The sequence below is a fragment of the Rhinolophus sinicus genome, chromosome 17 (assembly GCF_057876585.1).
Source record: "Rhinolophus sinicus isolate RSI-liver-muscle chromosome 17, RSI-T2T, whole genome shotgun sequence".
NCBI classification, from domain to species: domain Eukaryota; kingdom Metazoa; phylum Chordata; class Mammalia; order Chiroptera; family Rhinolophidae; genus Rhinolophus; species Rhinolophus sinicus.
In genome coordinates, this window is record NC_142517.1 from 197,605,513 (window position 1) to 197,627,615 (window position 22,103).

General features: G+C 57.4%; 1 protein-coding gene across 10 annotated transcripts in view; it reads left to right on the plus strand.

Annotated features, from left to right (window-relative positions):
* The window catches only part of SPEG (striated muscle enriched protein kinase), a 55,441-nt gene that overhangs the window by 28,553 nt on the left and 4,785 nt on the right, over window positions 1-22,103 (plus strand). For all 10 annotated transcript variants that reach the window (XR_016019769.1, XM_074313783.2, XM_074313793.2 and 7 more), the window contains 25 exons: window positions 1,208-1,468; window positions 2,574-2,732; window positions 2,840-3,029; window positions 3,135-3,358; window positions 5,663-5,782; window positions 6,012-6,116; window positions 6,702-6,908; window positions 7,304-7,427; window positions 7,515-7,690; window positions 10,010-10,122; window positions 10,546-10,714; window positions 10,936-11,032; window positions 11,151-11,351; window positions 12,437-12,494; window positions 13,090-13,167; window positions 13,269-13,447; window positions 13,954-13,980; window positions 14,634-14,786; window positions 14,978-15,020; window positions 16,060-16,128; window positions 16,396-18,367; window positions 18,697-18,828; window positions 21,427-21,543; window positions 21,693-21,860; window positions 21,973-22,095. Coding sequence is in view for 9 of the 10 variants with exons in the window: in XM_074313783.2 (XP_074169884.2) it covers window positions 1,208-1,468; window positions 2,574-2,732; window positions 2,840-3,029; window positions 3,135-3,358; window positions 5,663-5,782; window positions 6,012-6,116; window positions 6,702-6,908; window positions 7,304-7,427; window positions 7,515-7,690; window positions 10,010-10,122; window positions 10,546-10,714; window positions 10,936-11,032; window positions 11,151-11,351; window positions 12,437-12,494; window positions 13,090-13,167; window positions 13,269-13,447; window positions 13,954-13,980; window positions 14,634-14,786; window positions 14,978-15,020; window positions 16,060-16,128; window positions 16,396-18,367; window positions 18,697-18,828; window positions 21,427-21,543; window positions 21,693-21,860; window positions 21,973-22,095 (5,265 nt within the window). In the remaining variant the exon portion in view is untranslated. The remainder of the gene's footprint in view (window positions 1-1,207; window positions 1,469-2,573; window positions 2,733-2,839; window positions 3,030-3,134; window positions 3,359-5,662; window positions 5,783-6,011; window positions 6,117-6,701; window positions 6,909-7,303; window positions 7,428-7,514; window positions 7,691-10,009; window positions 10,123-10,545; window positions 10,715-10,935; window positions 11,033-11,150; window positions 11,352-12,436; window positions 12,495-13,089; window positions 13,168-13,268; window positions 13,448-13,953; window positions 13,981-14,633; window positions 14,787-14,977; window positions 15,021-16,059; window positions 16,129-16,395; window positions 18,368-18,696; window positions 18,829-21,426; window positions 21,544-21,692; window positions 21,861-21,972; window positions 22,096-22,103) is intronic.

Sequence of the window (22,103 nt, forward strand, 5' to 3'; positions counted from 1 at the left end):
CCAGGTCTGCGTGCGTGCGTGTGCGTGTGCTGCACTAACCTGCCGCTTGCTGACTGAGGTTTTTGTCTGTACACAGGCGAGTGAGCTCAGGGGGCCGCCTGCGCTCCCCCCCGCTACCCTCCGAGCCGCGCCCCTGTCTCAGGCACCTCTCGGACCTCGCTGTGTTTCACTGCCTCCTGCCCACAGACCCTGCCGGCCTGCCGGCCTGGACCCTGTTCCAGCCTCCCCTCCCCTCCCCTCCCTTCCCTGTGCAGCATCCTGGGATAGCCATGGGCCCCTATGGACCCTCCCTTCCCAAGTGGACATTTGGCTGGGCAGGCCAGGAGCCCCCACACGGACTGAGTACCAGGAAGGGGCGGCCATCAGGGGTATCAAGACCCCCACCCCAGGCTTTCCCTGCAAGGAAACACCCAGCGAGTGCATGTGCTAGCTACCGTTGCTGTAGGCCCTGTCTGTCTATCCGTTTGTTTGTCTGTGTGTCTGTGACAGTCAGGGAAGGAGGCCTCCAAGCTGGCGTGGGGTGAGGCAGAGGGGGAGAGACAGGGCATGTCATCCCCAGGATAGAGGGACCCAGAGGGACAGGCTGTTGTTGACAAGGAGCTCACGATGGGAGGCAGGACACTGACCACTCCAGAAACAGGTTTGAAGTGGCACAACACTGTTTCAAAAGAGACCAAAAGCCAGAGGCTCCCGGCCCCTGCCCTGATGAGGAGGCCTGGCAGAGTCCTGGCTGTGGCAGGTTTAGGGTCCATTTGGGGCTCCCTTGTTTGCTGTCAGGGCCGGGAGGCTCTGTCTGGGCATGCGGGAGTCAGGCAGACTTGGCATAGCAGTAGGTCCTGTTGTCGTGGGCGTGGAGATGTTCGGAAATACCTGTTTCTTAGCTCAAATAAAGTCCAGTTTGTACCCAGCTGCTGTGCTGTGTTTTCTTCTTTTCTGCCGCCGTCTCTGCCCCTACCTGGCCCTCAGGTTCCCTGTCCACTTCCCCTAAACCCCCCTCCCTGGCCCAGCTGGGGTTGCCATCCTGAAGCCAGGCCTGGGGGACCTCCTTGCTGCCCTGGCCAGCCAGGCGGGCGGGTTTTCCCTGTCTGCAAAGGAACAAAATGCATCTCTTTCTCTGTGTCTGTCTGTCTCTGTGTGTGTGTGTGTGTGTTTCCCTTGCCCCATATGTCTCTGCTCCATGCGTGCCCCCCATGACCGCCTCCCCCAGCACACCCTGAGAGCCGGTCCCTGGCCGTGCTGGCCCCCCTGCAGGACGTGGACGTGGGGGCCGGGGAGATGGCGCTGTTTGAGTGCCTGGTGGCAGGTCCTGCCGACGTGGAGGTAGACTGGATGAGCCGCGGCCGCCTGCTGCAGCCTGCGCTGCTCAAATGCAAGATGCATTTCGATGGCCGAAAATGCAAACTGCTGCTCACCTCTGTGCATGAGGACGACAGTGGTGTCTACACCTGCAAGCTCAGCACAGCCAAAGGTAAATACCCTCTCGAGCCCTAGGGCTGCCGTGGGTACCCAAGATTGGGAGGGAGGGGACGGGAGGTGAAGGAGCTGGGTGCAGAATAAGATAGGCTCCATCGCCCTGGGGAAGAGCGGTGGGTGGGAGATGGCGCAGTCCACCTGCCTCAGTAAAACCAGCACTTGGAGCAGCATCTGGCACCAAGGACTCGCTGTGTCAGTGTTAGCTGTCGCTCCTGTTAGGGTCCTGTCTGCTCAAGTGTGGCAGACCAACCTGGATGTGGGTTCCCATTTTTGCCCTGCCGCATACCCGCCACGTGACTTTGGACAGGTTACTTCATCTCTCTGAGCTTTAGACTATTCATCTGTAAAAAGGGATCATGATAATGCCTCGCTCGTAGGGGATCGGTAGGATTAATGAGATAATGAATGTAAAGAACAAAGCACAGCGCCTGGCGAAGGGTGCCACCTAATAAATGTCAGCCATTATTATTATTAATGACATCTCTGACCTGGTCCCCGTCCTCGTTTGAAGAGTGGAAACAATGCCTCACCAGGTTATGGTGATGAGCACCTAAGGTGACACTGGAGGGGCTTTGCAAGTGGGAAAGGACCAGGTCAGCATAAGGGGCTCTTGTTTCTCCCAGAAGATTCTGTGTGGGGCGATAGACTGGGGCAGAGGGGCTCTGGGGTTGGGGTGGTTGGGAGGGAGTGGGGGCGCAACCCAGGTGCAGAGGAGCATTCCAAAGGCAGGGGAAAGGGATGTGGGGGAGGGAAGGGGCTTGGCTTCTGGGCCCTTCTCTTAGCGCTGAGCCGAGCAGCATCCTGGGTGGGCAGGTGAGGTGAGAAGGGGAGAACCAGGCCGGGGCCTGGACACCTGTCATATCCCCAGCCACCATGGCATCCTGCTGCCACCCTTGCTGACCTCTACCCTCCTGAGAAGGCCCGGTCTTTGGATCTTGCCCACTGCCGCGCTCCAGTGCCCAGGGACCTTGCTAAGCGCTACCCAAGCTCCAGCTCCTGGCCCAGCACCCTTCCCTGCCCAGCATGAGGTCAGGGCCTGCGGGTTGGGGTGCCTGGGATTCCATGGCCTTTCTTGCCCCAGTGGTGACCTTTCCCCCTAGATGAGCTGACCTGCAGTGCCCGGCTGATTGTGCGGCCCTCGCTGGCGCCCCTGTTCACCCGGCTGCTGGAGGACGTGGAAGTGCTGGAAGGCCGTGCCGCCCGCTTTGACTGCAAGATCAGCGGCACCCCGCCGCCCTCCGTGACCTGGACTCATTTTGGTATAGCCCTCCACCCTGCAGAAGATGTTGGGGGTCCTCCAAGGGCCAGAGAGTAGGGCCCCTTGCTGAGGCTGCTCTGCATCCCGCCCTCCCCCTCACCCCCCCAGGCCGCCCTGTGGAAGAGAGCGAGAACTTGCGGCTGCGGCAGGACGGGGGTCTGCACTCACTGCACATTGCCCACGTGGGCAGTGAGGACGAGGGGCTCTACGCGGTTAGTGCCACCAACACCCATGGCCAGGCCCACTGCTCGGCCCAGCTCTACGTGGAGGAGCCTCGGACGGCCGCCACTGGCCCCAGGTACCACCTGGGGCCCCTGGTGCTCTGGGGCTGCCTCTGTGGGGCCCTAGCCCTGTGGTGGGCGGTGCCGCTCTGGGACTCTGGGCAGCTGTGTGGTTTTTACAGCTCAAAGCTGGAGAAGATGCCATCTATCCCTGAGGAGCCAGAGCATGGCGAGTTGGAGCGGTTGTCCATGCCTGACTTCCTGCGGCCACTGCAGGACCTGGAGGTGGGACTGGCCAAGGAGGCCATGCTTGAATGCCAGGTGACTGGCCTGCCCTACCCCACCATCAGCTGGTTCCACAATGGCCACCGGATCCAGAGCAGCGATGACCGGCGCATGACACAGTGTATGTGTTTGGGGGGGTACCCTGGGGAGTGTCCCTTCCAGCACCCTCTTTGCTTGCAGTGCCCGCCCGTCTCTCCATCCTCGGGCCTTCCTTTTCTAACCTGGTCAGGGATGTGGCATCGGGGGGAGGGGAGCCCAGAGGGGCTATGAGCTCTTTGCCTCCTTCCTCGAGCCTACACAGCACCCATCTGCTGAGTCACCATTCTGGGCCTTGGTGGCTTCGTTAGCACTTGATGGACAGGCAGTACAGCCCGCTGCTGACTGGGCAAGTTACAGAACCCCTCTGTGCCTCAGTTTCCTCATCTGTAATGGGCTTGTTAAGATAATTAAATCAGTGAATACGTGTAAAGCACTTAGAGCAGGGCCTGGCAAATAGCAAGTGGTCAGTACGTGTTAAGTCTTCTGATCATTGCTGTTGTTGTTCCCGCCATTGCCATCCTTGTTGGTAAAGCGGTGCCTGTCAGGCCTTCAGTGAAAAGGCCGGTGTGGGCAGTGTCTGGCCTTGAAAGGAGGCTTGGCCAGGTTGTTCACAAACAGCAAATAAAGAAGGAGCGGGAAGAAAATACAAAGGAACGTATTTGGGACTGAGTCCTTTCCACCTGGGGTATTTCTCATGGGAGTATCTCAGTTCCAGCCTTGAAGGAATCGGAGTCTCCGTGTGACAAAACTCGCCAGGCTCTGAGTGCTGAAGGCCTGACGTGGATGACCTCACCTTCCGTACTAGGGGCCTGTGAGGCAGGGACTATTATTCCTGTTTACAGATGGGTAAACTGAGGCTTACAGAGACAGGGACTTGTTCAAAGACAGACAAGGACTGTCTGGCTCTGGCTTCCACCTCCTAACCAGACTGTCTCCTGTCACCTGTGCCCTACCTCCTCAGCCCCCTCCCTCAGTGGCTGTCTTTGCTTAGCCCACAGTCTTTCTATCTCTTGATAGAAGTTCTGCTTGAGGCCCTGGGTGGGTGTCTGTCTCAGAACCTCAGCTGGCATCTCTTCTGTATGAATCTGGGGTCAGTGGCAGCCCTTGGTTTCTCTTCTTTTATAAATAGTGTCAGCAGAGATAAATGAGTGGGTGACTGTTCCATGCAGAGATAACCACTAAGGGAAGGGAGGGGTGTTTGGGGACAGCCCTGACATGAAGGGGGATAGTGCAGGCCTCTTCCCCTTCACGTCCCCTCTGGAGAGTCTCCCTTATCACCATTCAGGGAGCACAGTGTAGGGAAAGAGCTTCGAATTCAGAGGGAATCAAGTTCAAGCCATAGCTCCATCATTTATTAGCTGTGTGACCTTGGACAAGTCTGTTAATGTCTCTGACCTCATTGGTAAAATGAGGATAATTTTGCAGGGTCGTTGAAGGGATTATGAGGGGAACATGCATGTCAAGTAGCTGACATAGGCTAGGCACAGAGCAAACAACTCTTAACTCTTATTGTAATTTATAATGTATTTGGCACTTACTGCATGCAAGGCATTGAGTTCTGCTGGAGGTCCTAGGGGGCATCAGGGATGGGGTGAAAAGGGCCCCTCCCAGACATGGCAGACAAGGCTTCCCAGGTTGGTGCTCACCTGCACTGTGTCTTTAAGGTGAAGGAGACCTTAGTAAGAAAAGAATATTCCAGAAGGGAGGAATTTTGTGAGCAAAGGACCTGGAGATGGAACTTCTGTGGCTTGTTCAGGGACCTATACTGGCTTGTCTGGGTCAGATGGTGGAAGACTAGCCAGAGACAGGCCAGATGGGCATGTAGGCTGAGGACTTTGTCTGCCTCCCATACGTAGTATAGGTGCCTTTAAAATTTCCAGGTCAAGAGGCAACATGCAGTGCCATTGGCGAGTGTGGACTGCACTAGTGCAGGGCTTTTGTGGGGTCTTTGCTGGCAATGGGACTGCAGTGGCCATGGGGATTGAGAAGAGGGGACTGAGGGAGGGGCCTTAGGAACAAAGCCTTCTCCGAACTTGGACACGGAGGTGTGCACCCCTACCCCAGAGGTGCGGAGAAGAAGGGAAATCAACAGGCTGCAGAGGTTGGTTGAACCGGTGTGGGAGGAAGGCGAGAAGTCGCTGGGCGTGGAGTCCAGAAGGGACAGGCAGGAGGAGCTAGGGCTGCAGGTGTAAACTTGGCAGCCTGGACCTAGGGTTTGCCACCCAGTGGACACACTTCTTGCTTGTCTGCCAATCCATTCCCCCTCACCTCCTCCCTGAGTGGAGGAGTGGGAGGGGTTGAAGGGCCAGGCCTGGTGTGGCATGGGCTCACCCCTCGAAGTATCCTCCTAGCTCAGGCCCAGTATCACTGTCCCCCCCACCCCCAGACAGGGATGTGCATCGCTTGGTGTTCCCTGCTGTGGGACCTCAGCATGCTGGTGTCTACAAGAGCGTCATTGCCAACAAGCTGGGCAAAGCTGCCTGTTATGCCCACCTCTATGTCACAGGTGAGGCACCTTCCTGGCCAGTTGCACAGCCTAGTATCTGGCCTACCTAAGGGGCTGGGTGAAGGAGGGGCCCTTGCAACAGCACCCTTCCTTCAGTCCCCTGGGAAGCCATCTGGCCTTGCCCCCGCCCCTGTGGCTGTGCCACCCAGTCCCCAGCCCAAGGCTTAGTGATCCTGCAGAGCCATTGGGCCCTAAAAGACCCAGCAGATGCTTAACTTGTGGCTTTCAGATGTGGTTCCAGGTCCTCCAGATGGTGCCCCACAGGTGGTGGCTGTGACTGGGAGGATGGTCACACTCACATGGAACCCCCCCAGGAGTCTGGACATGGCCATCGGTGGGTCAGGGCCACGCCGGGCTGGGGGTGGGGGTGGGGGCGTGGACAGGGCAAGCTCGGGCAGGGGTGCCAGGGGAGCCAAGAGGGGAGGGCAGGGCCCAGGGAAGCATATGGGATGATGGGAGTGGACGGTACTGGGAGCACAGCCAGAGCAGCCTTGCCTGTCTCCTCTCCGTGGTGGGTGAAGGCCTGGCTCGGGGTCAGGAGAGGAGACAAAGGGGGCCACCACATTCCTTTCTCTTTCTCAGAGGGGTTGGGTGCTTGGGTTGTGATCCTGGGAAGAAGCTCTCCTTCCCTGTTCACGATCTCCTCCTGCTCTGTGCCTCAGTTTCCCCACCTGCAATAGTAGCAGGGAATTCGATACAAGTCAAGCTCCCTCCATGCCTGTGGACCCCATTCATGGCACCTTGTTGGCTCTGAGCCAGTGGTTGGGCAAGAGCAGATGAGGGGCAAGCAGAAGCAACAAGAGAAACTGAGGCAGGTCCTCAGAGCAGACTACTGATGAGCTCTCGGGTCCCGAGCCAGCTGAATGGGGGTGGGGGACGCCTCAGCAATGCCCACCTCTAGCAGCTGCCTCCCCACCAGACCCGGACGCCCTGACCTACACTGTGCAGCACCAGGAGCTGGGCTCGGACCAGTGGACAGCTCTGGCCACGGGCCTGCGGGAGCCTGGGTGGTCGGCCATGGGGCTGCGCAAGGGGGCCCAGCACGTCTTCCGGGTCCTCAGCGCCACCATCAAGAGCAGCAGCAAACCTTCGCCCCCCTCTGAGCCTGTGCAGCTCCTGGAGCGCGGTGAGCCTGGATAGTCTTATGAGGTGGGGGTGGGAGCTGCTGGGCCAGGAGACTGGGTCCCCAAGGTGGAGGCTCAAGAGCTGGTCAGGGTATGAGAGCTATGACAGGAACAGCATGGCTGGGCGCTACCTTGGCGGTCAGGGTGCTTTCTTCTCACTCCTGAAAGCAGCACTCCTAGTGGGCAAGGCTGAGGCTGTGGACTCAGCCCCGCTAGGGGTGTAGTCCCAGGTCTGCTGCTTCCTAGCTGTGTTCCTTAGACAAAGTGCTCAACCTTTCCCCCAGCTTCCTCATCTGTAGAAATGGAGCTCACAGGGCAATTGGAGGGTTAAAGGAGCAGAGGGTACTAAGGATCTGGAGTCAAGCCCAGCATAGAGCCTGCACTCTCCTCCTCTTAGGCCCGCCCCTGGAGGAGGCACCTGCTGTGCTGGACAAGCCAGACATCGTGTATGTGGTGGAGGGACAGCCTGCCAGCGTCACCGTCACCTTTAACCACGTGGAGGCCCAGATCGTCTGGAGGAGGTGGGGCTCCGCCTTGCATGCCCCACTTCCCACAAGCGGCAGTCCAGCTCCAGCCATCCTGGGTGACCTCCCTGTCGTGTCCCTTAGCTGCCGAGGGGCCCTCCTAGAGGCACGGGCAGGTGTGTATGAGTTGAGCCAGCCAGATGATGACCAGTACTGCCTTCGGATCTGCCGGGTTAGCCGCCGGGACATGGGGCCTCTCACCTGCACTGCCCGAAACCGCCACGGCACACAGGCCTGCTCGGTCACACTGGAGCTGGCAGGTGGGTGACAGGAGGCCTCCTTCCCTCTTCCTCCCTCTGAGACCCACAGCCCTCTCCTCACACCCCCAGGTGCACCTGCCAGTCTCAGGTCTTCCCTCTCAGGCCTATCCATCCAATAGCTATAATAATACCAGTACTACTAAGTAAAAACAGTAATAGTACTAGTAAGATATTTATTGAGCACCTAGTATGCACCAGGCTCAGTGCTAAGTATCTTAGATGTATTATTTCATTTACTATTTACCAATGCTGTGAGATGAGGGTTGGTTATTATCCCCATTTTACAGATGGGGGAACTGAGGCTCAGAGTGTGCTAAGTAACAGGCCCAAGGTCCCACAACTTAATAAGTACAAGAGCTGGGATTCAAGCCCAGATGCCCAACTCCAAAGCCAGAGGATGCTTTTTGCTCCTGTGTTAAACATAACGTGAAATAGTACCTCAACTATAACAAATGTAGGGAGACCAAGTCGATTTAAAAAAGAAAAAGCCCAAGAGAGCATATCTTATCACGAGACTCCCAGTTCTGGGGATCCTGGCTGCCCATTGCATGGCCTGTTGGACAGAGCCTCCCAATCTTTGCAGTGAGGACCCTCTTTATAGTTTCTCCTTCAGAGATGTAGTCTGCAACCCCTAGCATGCATTAAGTAGTAATTGTCTTGTTTTCCGGTTTGTTAATTAATTCTAGACATATGTAACTGCCACTCAGAACTTCGGACCAGCGCCAGCTAAACAGTGTTACCTGCTGAGTAGATACAATTCCAACCGAATACAAAGAAAGTGACATTTTAGTTAGCACAGGCAAGCTTATCATGGGTACATTTTCTGTTGCTTTCAAAAGACTGTTCAAGTTGACTTGAAATTTTCCAGTTTTGACCTTCGTAGAGCCCACCCCCCAGCCCCCACTTTCCCCACCCAGACTAGAAACCAGATTCCTAGAGGGGAGGTAAAGCTTCTTTAAAGTGGAAGAGAAGTGGCAGGAAAGTATGTGAGGAAGAGATGGGGGAGCCCTGCTGGCCCCACTGTGGATGGTGGATGGGGGGGCCACAGGTCGTCTGGGCCCCTGGTGTCCCTTTTACGTGTCTTTCCCTTGCCCAGCTTCCCCTCGTCCCATCCCCTGGCACTTCCTATTCAATCACCACCTTGCTCCTTGATAGTACCGTCTGCAGGACTCATCTTTCTTCCCAGATATAGGAAGAGGCCCAGGCCACCGAGAGCCCCTGCACCCTGGCCTGCCACAGACAGTGACTGAGGGAGACTGTGTCCCAGCCGGCCAGGACTAGACAGGCCTGGGGCTTGGATCTACCCCGTCTCCCACTGTGCCCCATCCTCAGGCAGGGCAAGTGGAATGGTCCCTTTCATCCACTGCTGCCCCACTGTAGCATCTTCCTCACTCCCAGGATGCCCTCCCCTTTTATCTGTATAAAACCAGGCTGTGTGCCTGTGATGGGTGGTGGTCCATGCCCAGCACCCCTGCTCTTCCCTCGGGGACTGATGACTCCCATTCCCCTTAAAGCCGAGATCCTCAAATGTGCTCAAGAGGGGAACACTAGGAAGTCACAGGCTCCTCTGCAAAGCAATTTGGAATACATCTGTAATACCATCATGAGAATTAGGAGCCACTTTAGAAGGAAATGACACCATCGCATGATATGTGCTGAGAATAAAATCACAGTCACAGTGGGAGAACTAAGCTGAGAACCGGTACCCCACCTTGCATGCTTCCAGGTGGTAGAAGGCCCTTTAAATAGTTAAGCAAGATTCAGGGAGAAAACATAAAAACAGAGGCAATGCCATGGTGAACTTCGTTCAGGGTCACAGTTCTGAGCGGCCTGCAGGGCCCAGGACCGTGCAGTCCAAGAAGCCCGCAGTGGGACTGTGCAGAAGGACAGTTACCCACAGGGGGCAGCGTTGAGCCACTCTGCACCAGCCAGTTAATACAGTAAGAGGCTCAGGATGGCCAGTGCTGACTTTTCAAGAGAGGCAGGAAATCCAGATTTCTTTTTTGTGTGAGAATCTCCTAATTTCAAAGCTGGCAGATGAACACGGGAGGTCAAACAAAGCAAGCCTGAACCCTCTGACTTAGGTTTTCTGAGATTTGGAGACCATTACCTATGCATTTCCAGGGAGAGTGCTTGTTCCAGGCAAGGACCTCTGGTGTTCCAGGGGCGAATTTGAGAGCCCCAGTGGTTGAGGTGCTGGGGCTCTGGGAGGTGTGAGGGGGCATCTGGTGAACCGATTGCTGAGGGAGAGAGGCTGAGGAGGCAGGCCCTTGTGACTCCAACATTGTCTACTTCCCCACCCCACCCCTTGTGTTTCAGAGGCCCCTCGGTTTGAGTCCATCATGGAGGACGTGGAGGTGGAGGCTGGAGAAACCGCTCGCTTCGCTGTGGTGGTTGAGGGGAAACCACTGCCGGACATCATGTGGTACAAGGTCAGAGGGTGATGAAGTCCTGGGGGAGTCCAAGCCTGGGCTGGCCAGGAGCCTGGGAGGAGGGAGGAGGGGTTTCCTGGGAGTGGGGGAGGGGTCCAGTGACCTTAGGAGGAGGGGAGCCTAGACAGAAAAGAGCAAATGTGTTGCCAGAGGCGCAGTTAGGGGGAGGAAGTGCGACCCAGGGGTGCTCAGTGACGCTGGTGGGGATTGGAGGAACCAGGGGACTAATTGGGGGGTGCAGGGTTATTAATGGAAGATAAGGGTGGAGCCAATTCCAGGTCCTGGGGTGAGCAAGGCCCCGGGGAGGAGGGGTTCCTGGTCCTGAAGGTAGGGCTGAGATTGAGTCTCTGGCACGGAGGTAAAGCTGGGTCCCAGGTGGAGGTGAAGCCAGGCCCAGGCTGGAGGTGACGGCCAACTCTGTAGGATGAGGTGCTGCTGACCGAGAGTAGCCACGTGAGCTTCGTGTATGAGGAGGCCGAGTGCTCGCTGGTGGTGCTCAGCACGGGGGTCCAGGATGGAGGCGTCTATACCTGCACCGCCCGGAACCTGGCGGGAGAGGTCTCCTGCAAAGCAGAGCTGGCTGTGCGTTCAGGTGGGCAGGGGAGAAGGGCAGAGTGCTCACCCGCAGGAATGTGATGTGGGTCCCTGGCAAGGAGTCACTCACCGGGCCCTGCTCTCCTTGACCCCCACGTCCTCAGCCCTAGGACCCCTCCTCGGGCCCCTGACGCTCTTGCTCCTCTTCTGTCTTCTCCATCTACCCTGCCTGTCCCAGTCTCTGCCCTCCACATCTAACACCAGGAATCTCTTCCCCAGCTCAGACAGCTATGGAGGTGGAGGGGGCCAGGGAAGACGAGGAGCAACGAGGAAGGAGATTCAGTGACTTTTATGACATCCATCAGGAGATTGGCAGGTGTGGGACAAAGAGGGGTTCGGGGGCCAAGAGGGCCTGGGCCAAGGGCTGGGAGGGTGTGGACAGCCAGGGCTGCAGCAATGCCTGACTCCCATCCTCTCTCTGTGTCATCACCCAGGGGTGCCTTCTCCTACCTGCGGCGTGTGGTGGAACGTAGCTCTGGCCTGGAGTTTTCGGCCAAGTTCATCCCCAGCCAGGCCAAGCCAAAGGCATCAGCGTGGCGGGAGGCCCGGCTGCTGGCCCGGCTCCAGCATGACTGCGTCCTCTACTTCCATGAGGCCTTTGAGAGGCGTAGGGGACTGGTCATTGTCACCGAGCTGTATCCTGGGACTGGCTGGGTGTCTGGGGAACATGTGGCCTGAATGACTGGTCCTTCTAACAGCCAATTAACAACATGTTTCACACTTTACAAAGTGGTCCCATTGACAGTTGGCAGAGGCTGACTACCTGTACAAAATGTGTCCATTTACACTTGGGAGATCTGAAGGCATCTTATACTTCACTGAGTGGAGTCTGAAGACTCTAACGTTTTTTGTTTTTTAGTTTAAACCTACATAGCATTTAATGTGTGCCTGGCAGTGTTCTAAGAGGTTTACAAATATTAACCTATTTAATCCTCATGTACACCTATCTCATGGAATTTTATCATCCCCATTTTATAGATAATGAAACTGAGGTACAGAAAGGTTAAATAACTCACCTGAAATCATGCAGCTAACAAAAGACAGGTGATTTTTATCACGAAATACAGTACATTGTATCTAAACATTTGAAGTGGCCCCATTTCAGGTGAGCATCAGTACTTGGCTTTATTTGGAGGCTGTTTCCATAAAGAATAGATGTTAGCCTTGCATGAGAGCTGTGGTTAAACAGAGGCACACTGTGGTAAGGATCCTGGGTGGTTAGCTTGTCACTCCCACTAGCAAGGTGACAATGTCCTTCAAATCATCTTCCTAGTCTGCATTATTAGAACCCAAACCTCAGCAAAATGACCAATTATTTATGTGTCATGGGCCTTCTAGGTCATTCTCAAATAGAGTCAAGAAGTTCCATCTACAGTCAACAAAATTCTGCTCTAACTTGATCCTTATAAATACCTCACAGGTTGGGCAAGAAGGGAGGTTATCCCCATTTCACACCTGAGGGAACTAGACTCAGAGAGGTTTGGTGACTTGCCTGGGATCCCACAGCAAATGAGAGTTCAAGCAGGGTTGTCCCATCTGTGCGCCCAGAGAACAGGGAAGGGTGAAGACACAATCCATAACTGGTATGAGATGTGCTTTAAGGGGAAGGAGAACCCTGTGCTGAGCTGGGATCTGACTTGAGCTCTGGGGCTGGAGGGCACTGCCCAAGGAGGGCCAGGCGGTTGGCACTGGTCACTGTTCTCCTTGATCCAGGACATAGCTGCACAGAGGAGCTGCTAGAGCGAATGGCCAGGAAACCCACCGTGTGTGAGTCTGAGGTGAGGGCAGTGGGTGGCAGGGGTCAGGTTGGGCACTAGCGTTCACCCACCTGAGCTCTGAGGACTGAGGGGTGGGTCTGGGGTATGCCATCTATGCCCATGAATAGACCATGGGTGGTGGTGGAGAGGACTGTTAGGCAGGCAGCAGAATCCCCTTCCCCCATCAGACCCGACCCCCACCCTGGGACTTGCACTGTCCTCTGTAAATCTCAGTAGATGCACCCTGGCTCCTAACTGTCGTTTCTCGATATTTTTCATGTAAACATTCCTCAGACATTTCTCCCAGAAGGAGACCTACCTAGACTCTTCGGTCTCACCAGTGTCCTGCCATGTAGAACTGTATGAGTTGCGCACTGCACAAGCCTACTTATTATAATGCAAATGGCTCCCTTCTATAATTGTGCTGTGCCCGACCTGCGTAGCTGTACATGGAGGCCCTGGATCTCAGCAAGCCTAACCTGTGTTTCAACCCCCCCCACCAGCCATCTGAAGGCCACTTCCCTAGCATGGCCTGACCTCTTGCCACAGCCCTGGTGGTGATCAAACATAACATCCCGCCCTTCCCCCACGGACTCTGGGCCACCTGTTTCCACAGATCCGGGCCTACGTGCAGCAGGTGCTACAGGGAATATGCTACCTGCACCAGAACCTTGTGTTGCACCTGGATGTCAAGGTGAGGTGCAGGTGGGGGTGGGGAGCAGGCAGCCCCTGTGGGAGCCAGGCAGTGGCGCGTCCTCTTCACTCAGCTCCTACACCTTGCCTTGTGTCCTGCAGCCTGAGAACCTGCTGGTATGGGATGGTGCAGAGGGTGAAGAGCAGGTGAGGATCTGTGATTTTGGGAATGCCCAGGAGCTGACTCCGGGAGAGCCCCAGTATTGCCAATATGGCACACCTGAGTTCGTGGCACCCGAGATTGTCAACCAGGCCCCTGTGTCTGGCGTCACTGACATCTGGTAATGTTGGCATACTGAGCTGTGGGGGTGGGCCAGGGCAGCTACCCTTGGTGCCATGCTGGGGAGAGGAGCTTTATGAAGCCCAGATTCCTTCTCTGACAGTTGAGTGGGTAACTTGCCCATGTTACTACCCACCCCTCATCAAACAGGATGACCTGGCCACTCAAGGCCTCAGGCCTGGCAGTCCTTGGTTCCGTGTTTCCCCTGGGTTGTGGCCTTCCCTTCTGCAGCCACCTTGCCTCCCCGTGGTGAGGCAGGCATGGTCCGTTGGTTCCCAGACTCCTAATGGTTCCCTGGGCTGGCCCTGCCATGACCCTTGACTCCTCCAGGGATGCCTGGACCTTTGGGTTCAGAGTCCCCCCTAAAGGAGGCCTCCCTATGTCCATTTGTCCACAGCAGTGTTCACAGAAAGGACACTTCTCATTAGATTCATGGTAGCTGAGAACTGCTCACTTCCGGTGGGAGGTGGGCTGTCCTCTGACCAAGCCACTCTCCTTTCCCCACAGGCCCGTGGGCGTCGTTGCCTTCCTCTGGTAAGGACCTCTCTGCACTCAGGGCCCTCGTCTCCTGTAGTCTCTTAGCAGGCCCACCCCTGACATTTGCAGGGCCTGGGGCTACAGACCAGTTGGGGGCCTGCAGCCCACCTCTTCTCTTCTACACCCCCTGCTCCTTCCTGCATGGCAAGGGGCCCCATGAGCATGAATGTGGACACCCCAGCCTATGTGTCTAAGTCTGCCCACCACCATGCCCCTCATAAGGGGTGGGCACACTGGCCGGCTGGAGGGAAGCCGGTGCAGATTCAGTGCCATTTATGCAGGAACTCAAGGTCTTGACTGTCCAGCAGGGACTAGAAGGGGCAGGCTCAGGTTCAGGGGGGCACAGACACCTCACCTCAAGGACAGGCCACGGTGGATGAGGGACAGATCGGGTCCTCTAAAGTGTGGGCCTCGGACAGGGACCTGGTTGCCCAGGTCTCAAGGCAGTACTGCCTCCCCACCTGTCCTGGGGAGGGGGGAAGGGGACAGGACAGACAAGAGGCTGAGAGACTACCCTCTGCCCATACTCACCCAGCCTCTGCCTGCCCCACAACCCAGGGGCCCCCAGCCCTGTCCTCATGCCTCCCGTCATCTCTGCCTGAGCCCCAGGGCCCTGCCCACCTCTCATTCAGCCCTCTCCGTCCCTGCAGTCTGACGGGAATCTCCCCATTCGTTGGGGAAAACGATCGGACAACACTGATGAACATCCGAAACTACAACGTGGCCTTTGAGGAGACCACGTTCCTGAGCCTGAGCAGGGAGGCCCGGGGCTTCCTTATCAAAGTGCTGGTGCAGGATCGGCTGTGAGTACTCGGGCCAGGGAGCCCCCACCTGGAGTCCCCTCAGGCCACCCCCTACTTCTGCCCAAGCCTCTGCCCTTAGACGTTCAATCTCCCAAGTCCTTAGAGGCCCTGTTGCACCAAATATTTATTGACTGACTGACTGAATTAATATATGATAAATCCCTTCTTAATCCTCGTTCCTTTCTTTACAGGAGGCCTACCGCAGAGGAGACTCTGGAGCATCCTTGGTTCAAAGTGAGTCTAGTTCTGCAAAGTCCTGGTAGAAGAGGCAGAAGAAGGAGAACGTTATTAACAGCTCCATTTATTGAGTACCTACTGTGTGCAGTTACCATGATAGGCATTTTATATACTTATGATCTATGAGCCTCCCGATAGCTGTGCAAAGGAAGGTATTACTCCCAATTTGTTAAGGAAACAGGCTCAGGTTGGGATATCATGGCGTCCAAGGCACAGGGCTGGACCGCCCCCCACATCATGGGGCTCTTCATCAGGGTTCTCCCTGGCTCTCAAGACAAACCCTGGTCCTCCTCATTCCTGTGTGCCCACCTCTGTCCTGCACTGGGCCCACATACTGTGATTGGTAGGTGGCCTGGCCTCTTGGTTTTGAGCTCTCTGTGAGCAGAATTCTCACTCATTATCTTCAGACCCCAGCACCACAGGGCACAGCACCAAACTGTGAGGGGGGTGAGGTTCAGCAAATGACCCAGAAAAAGCAACTGAAGAAACTATGCATCGAGCATTGTGCTGGGTCAACGGAAGGCTGAGGTCGTTCTGGTATCTGTCCTTGGAGAATGGTCCTTGTCTCCCAGATCAGAAATGAGCTCCAAAGACGACAGCCTGGGTGGTTGACTGAGGGAAGCATCTGTCTTGGTCTGGCCCACCAGGCTGCAGATGTCTGGGGTGCTGGCTCCACATGGAGACAGATGGTGAGCTGGGCAGTGGGGCCCAGGTCAGGGGCCCAAGCACAGGCCTCCCAGGGCAGCCGGTGTACCAGGACAGGGCCTTGGGCCCTGGGGTGAGCTCCAAAACCCACCCCACAGGAGCCACCAATTTTCAGCCCCTCCACTTAGGGTCGGAGGATTGGTCCACATGTGGGCACCTTGGTTGTGGGAGTTGTTGTGACAGATCTAAGGGGAAGAGGACCCGCAGGAGTCTGGACTCGATACTGCCCAGTCCACTGTCCCCTCCTGGGGACTTTGTCCCTCCATTGCTAAACATCGAGGGTCTAGTTGACAGAGGATTTAACCTAAGTCTCTCTTTCCTGGGTTTGCAGACACAGGCAAAGGGCGCGGAGGTGAGCACGGATCACCTAAAGCTATTCCTCTCCCGGCGGAGGTGGCAGGTAAGTTTGGCTGGGCCCTGCTTCTGTGCCCTCCACCTTCTCATTCTGCAGCCTTCTCTAATCCTGCCATTTTTCTGTCATGTGCCTTCACATCCTGTTCATCTATCTTCATACGCTTTTTATTCTCTCAACTCCCAGCTTCTCCCATGTCCCCTGACCCTCTGCCTGCCTTAGGCCTTTCCCCTCCCCCAAGAAATGAGGTGGGCCTGAGTGGGTCAATCCAGCCCCAGGGCTCCCTCTGGTCTGACTCTAGTACTCTGTCTCCAGCGCTCCCAGATCAGCTACAAGTGCCACTTGGTGCTGCGCCCCATCCCTGAGCTGCTGCGGGCACCCCCGGAGCGGGTGTGGGTGGCCGTGCCCAGAAGACCACCCACCAGTGGGGGGCTCTCATCCTCCTCTGACTCAGAAGAAGAGGAGTTGGAGGAGCTGCCCTCAGTGCCCCGACCACTGCAGCCCGAGTTCTCGGGCTCCCGCATGTCCCTTACTGACATTCCCACTGAGGATGAGGCCCTGGGGACCCCAGAGGCTGGGACTGCCACCTGTATGGAGTGGCAAGAGCAGGGAAGGGCTCCCTCTCAGGACCAGGAGACCCCCAGCCCTCAGGCTGCCCCCTCCCCAGGCCAGGAGCCCCCTGCTGGGCCCAGCCCCCTGCGGGGAGAGCTCCGAAGGGGCAGCTCCGCTGAGAGTGCCCTGCCCCGGGCCGGGCCAAGGGAACCGGGCCGGGGCCTGCACAAGGCAGCATCTGTGGAGCTGCCACAGCGCCGTAGCCCCAGCCCGGGGGCCAGCCGCCTGACCCGAGGAGGCCTGGGAGAGGGTGAGTATGCCCAGAGGCTGCAGGCCCTGCGCCAGCGGCTGCTGCGGGGAGGCCCTGAGGATGGCAAGGTCAGTGGCCTCAGGGGTCCCCTGCTAGAGAGCCTGGGGAGCCGTGCCCGGGACCCCTGGCTGGCACGGGCTGCCTCCAGCGAGGCAGCACCCCAACACCAGCCTCCACCTGAGACTCGGGGCCTGCAGAAGAGCAGCAGCTTCTCACAGGGTGAGGGAGAGCCCCGGGGCCGGCACCGCCGTGCTGGGGCACCCCTTGAGATCCCTGTGGCCCGGCTTGGGGCACGCAGACTACAGGAGTCTTCCTCCCTGTCTGCCCTCAGCGAGACCCAGCCACCCAGCCCTGCGCGACCCAGTGCCCCCAAACCCAGTGCCCCTAAGTCTTCAGCACTTCCTGCCACCCCACCCAGTGATGCTCCCCGGCCCTTGGTACCCCAGCCTGCTCAAAAGAAGGCCGCAGAGTCCAAGGCAGAACCAGTCCCAGCGCCCAAGCCTATACAGCCCCCTGTGGCTCTGCAGACCCCAGCACCCCCCCTCACACCCTATGCCCAGATCATGCAGTCCCTGCAGCTAGCGGGCTCTGCGCAAAGCCTCCAGCAGGGCCCTGTGGCACCTGCGACAGAGCTCAAGTCCCACCCGGCCGTGTTCGCCAGGGTGGCCTCCCCACCTCCGGGAGCCTCCGACAAGCGCGTGCCTTCAGCCGCGGGTCCCTCAGTGCCGGCAGAGAAAGCCCGGGTCCCCACGGTGCCCCGCAGGCCAGGTAGCAGTCTCAGTAGCAGCATCGAGAACCTGGAATCAGAGGCCGTGTTTGAGGCCAAATTTAAGCGCAGCCGTGAGTCGCCCCTGTCGCGGGGGCTGCGAATGCTGAGTCGCTCGCGCTCTGAGGAGCGTGGCCCCTTTCGCGGGGCGGAGGAGGACGGCATGTACCGGCCCAGCCCGGCGGGAACGCCACTGGAGATGGTGCGACGGCCCGAGCGCTCCCGCTCCGTTCAGGACCTCAGGGCGGTCGGGGAGCCGGGCCTCGTCCGCCGTCTCTCGCTGTCGCTGTCCCAGCGGCTGCGGCGGACCCCGCCCGCGCAGCGCCACCCGGCCTCGGAGGCCCGCGGCGGGGACGGGGAGAGCTCGGAGGGTGGCAGCTCGGCTCGGGGCTCCCCGGTGCTAGCGGTGCGCCGGCGGCTCAGCTCCACGCTGGAGCGGCTGTCCAGCCGGCTGCAGCGCAGCGGCAGCAGTGAGGATTCGGGCGGCGCGTCGGGCCGCAGCACACCGCTCTTCGGACGGCTACGCCGGGCCACGTCCGAGGGAGAGAATCTGCGGCGCCTCGGCGTCCCACACAACCAGCTGGCGGCCCAGGCTGGCGCCACCACGCCTTCCGCGGAGTCCCTGGGCTCCGAGGCCAGTGGCACGTCGGGCGGCTCAGGTGAATGTGTGAACACGAGTGGGTGGGCAGGGGCCTGTACAGAGCTGGGGTGACAGGTGCAGAGTGCCGAATACGGTGGGGTGCGCTGGAGTAAGGTCTGGGAGGAGAGGGCCAGGGACACCCACTGGAAAGAGGCTGAGGAGGTGCTGGAGGCCCTGAGAATGGAATTGGCAGGGCTGGAGCTGCCAGAGGCCGAGAGACAGAGGTCGGCTTGGGAGCAGGCCTGGCCAAGGCTGGATGTTCGCTACTGCTCTGGGCTGAGGGCTACAGGGAGATGGGAGCTGTCTGGTACTGGCTGGGCAGGTGCTCAGGCCCCTGGGTCTCCACAGCTTCTGGGGAAAGCCGGAGCAGGCCTCGATGGGGCCTCTCTCGCCTGCGGAAGAACAAGGGGTCATCACAGCCAAACCTCTCTGCCAGCGTCCAGGAGGATTTGGGTGACCAGTACGTGCGCAGCGAGTCAGGTAAGAGAGGCCTGCCGGGTGAGTAGGCCCTCCCTGCCCTAGGGGAAAGTCCTAGCTAGGTGAGAGATGGACCACCTTGAGGAGCCTGGGCACTGGTGGAAGGGCCCTGGAGTCAGAAAAACAACAATCATAGCAGCAGCTGCCAGTAATTAGCAATGCCAAGTAGATTACTTAAGAAGTAAGAGCTTATTACAAGAGCTGCCTCACTCAACCCTCCCACATTGTTGAGAAACTATTTGTTTTACAGGTGAGGAAACAGGCTCAGCCATGCTAAGTGAGTAGCTTGTCGAAGGCACAGAGCTGGTAGTAAGTACAGCAGCCAGAGAGTTGGACTGTATGACCCTGTGCAGCCAGACACCAGAAGCAGCTTTGGGACCCCATACTCACGGCTAGCCTTCTTCCTGGTGGGCGAGCCTAGACAGTCTCTGTAAGGGGGGGGGGGTAGTTCTGAAGGATCTCAGGGTAGGGCTCCCCTATCCCCACAGCCCCCATGCTGATGCTGATGTGTGTAGGCTTAAATGTACAAGGAAAAAAAAAAATCTACAAGCAAAGACAGACTTTCTCTCCCAGCCTAGAGGTCCACAATCCGGACTGTCTCCCCAGTTCTCCGTTTCTCTACAGTTCTGAACACTCAATTGCCCCTCGTGGCCCCCCGGCCCCTGCAGAAGGCACTTCTTCAGGGACAAACAGCTTCCAGGGCTCTTTGCTAGGGGGAGGGGAACACAGGATATTCCCTGGGCTGCAGGGAGGCAGGTATTCCACACCTGTGGTCACCTTGGTCCCTCACCTGAAAAAAGGGGTACTAAAGGAAAAGGCTTCAGGAGGCCAGGTTTCCCAGACCTTCGTGCAGAAAGGAGCAGGCCCACCAAGCCAGGCCATGTACAGGATCTTTATCAGTCACCAGTTCTTTTTCATTTTCTGATAAAACTCTGAACCATTCCAGCCATGCCTCAGCTGGGCTTGGCCAGCTGGGGTGACTTTCTCAAGGCAGTGAGCAGTGGGGGCTATAGTGAGGGAAGAGGAGGGAGAGAGGCCAGCGGGTGGGGGCAGGCGTGGAAAAGGAGAGGGAATAAGACAGAGAGAGTGGAGGAGGCACAGAGGCCTGGGGACAGCTGATTCCTTCCCACCTAGGGCCTCCCTCCCAAGTCCGTTTTGCTTGTGCAGCTGATTTCCTGCTGAGGCAGGGTCTCCTTACCTCATCCTCTCCCCACTTCCCGCAGAAGAAGGCTGTCCTGTGTCAACTTAACCAACTAGGGCTAGCCCCTGGGGGGATGGAGATAGGACTGGCAGAGCTGGGACAGGGTCATCTTTCATCCTGGCCTCCCTCTGTCTACCCCCTACCCTGCACCCTCACTTGGGCTGGAGGCGGCCATTGACAAAACTGTATTCACTTAATGTTGGAGCCTGTGTGGGGCCCATCCTCCGGAAACCTGGGTCCTGCTGTTCTGACATCCCCTCCTGCTGACCATTCCTCTCCTGCCCAGCTCACCCCACCCCCACTCCCTCCTGGACCTTCAGACAGGCAGCAGCTAGGACTCCTAGGGGTATCTACCCCTCAGCTTTCTCTGCCCACATGAAAAAAGTCCATCTACCCACCCACACCCACCCCCAGTGGCGAGGACCAGATTGAGATATTTCTAAAGAGACATGCCAGGGAGCAGGAATGCAAGTCCTCATGGCACTAAAGAGCCACAGGCCGGGTGCCCTGGGCCAGAGACCTTGGCCCTTTTGCAGCCTGGCCATGGCCCATTCACCAGCCCACTGTGAAGCCAGCTTTGTTGAAATAACCTCTTTCTCTGGTGGTCTGTGCCTGGCTTTCTACTGGGCATATTAACAAGCTAATCATAACAACAGGAGCTAACATTTATGAGCACTTATTGTATCTTAGACACATGCTAAGCACTTTATATGCTTCTTACAATTCTCACAACAAGCCTATGAGCTTGGTGTTATTCTTTTCCTCAATTTACAGACAAGACATGGTTCAAGGTCGTGCAGATACTGTCTCTTGGCCCTTCAAAAGCTCTCACCACTTAGCTGAGCTGAAGGAGTATTAGAAGGTGTAGATGAAGGGTGAGGGAGGCAGACCCAGTTCCAGCCTTTGCCTCCATGTGGCCTTGACTTCAGATCTTTTGAGACGGCACATTTTGACTGAACATTATGTTCAACCCCAGGAGTCTCAGCTCAGGTCTCCAGCTCCTCTCCCTTGCCTTGTGGTACCTCAGAGGGAGTGAGTATTGTCGGATCTTAACCACTGCAGATTTTCAATATTTATTTGTTTTTATTTTATTTAACAAATGATATAGGGCACTTAAATGTGGTGCCAGGTCTTGCTCTAAGCAATTCACCAACATAAGAGGTTGCTAATAAGCACCTCCAATAGTCAGTGAAAGGAAAAGATAGTTCTACACACAGCGAGTGCCTGGGGAGAGTGGTGCTCGCCCCAAAGAAGAGAAAATGTCTCGAAGGTGTGGCCAGGGGTTCTACTTTCCCTGTCTTTTACTCTGCTCCCCAGCTCTCCCTCGAATCATCCCCTCCCTCATCAGTAAGTGAGCTGGGGTCCCCACAGACATCCATGGCTGTCTGCTCTCCCTCCAGACTTTCCCCCCGTCTTCCACATCAAACTCAAGGACCAGGTGCTGCTGGAGGGAGAGGCAGCCACCCTGCTCTGCCTGCCAGCGGCCTGCCCTGCACCTCACATCTCCTGGATGAAAGGTAAGGAGATTACTTCTCCCCAGAGAGGAGCATCAGCAGGTGGCCTCAAGGCCTGGGGATGCTTGGGGGAGTGGAACCTGGGGATGCTCGGATGCTGGAAGAGCACACATGCAGCCTCACTCCCCCCTCCTGCTCCTCCCCACACCCAGACAAGCAGTCCCTGCGGTCAGAGCCCTCGGTGGTCATCGTGTCCTGCAAAGACGGGCGGCAGCTGCTAAGTATTCCCCGGGCGGGCAAGCGCCATGCTGGGCTCTACGAATGCTCAGCCACCAATGTCCTAGGCAGCGTCACCAGCTCCTGTACCGTGGCTGTGGCCCGTGAGCCTGGGGCAGGGACCAAGGGGGGCAGTGATGGGGGATGTTGGGACAGGGCTGGATGGGCCCTAAGCTGGAGCCTCAGGGCTCACTGGGTCTCCCCTACTCTTGCCAGGTGTCCCAGGAAAGCTAGCTCCTCCCGAGGTGCCCCAGACCTACCAGGACACGGCACTGGTGATCTGGAAGCCAGGAGACAGCCGGGCACCCTGCACATACACCCTGGAGCGGCGGGTGGATGGTGAGGGA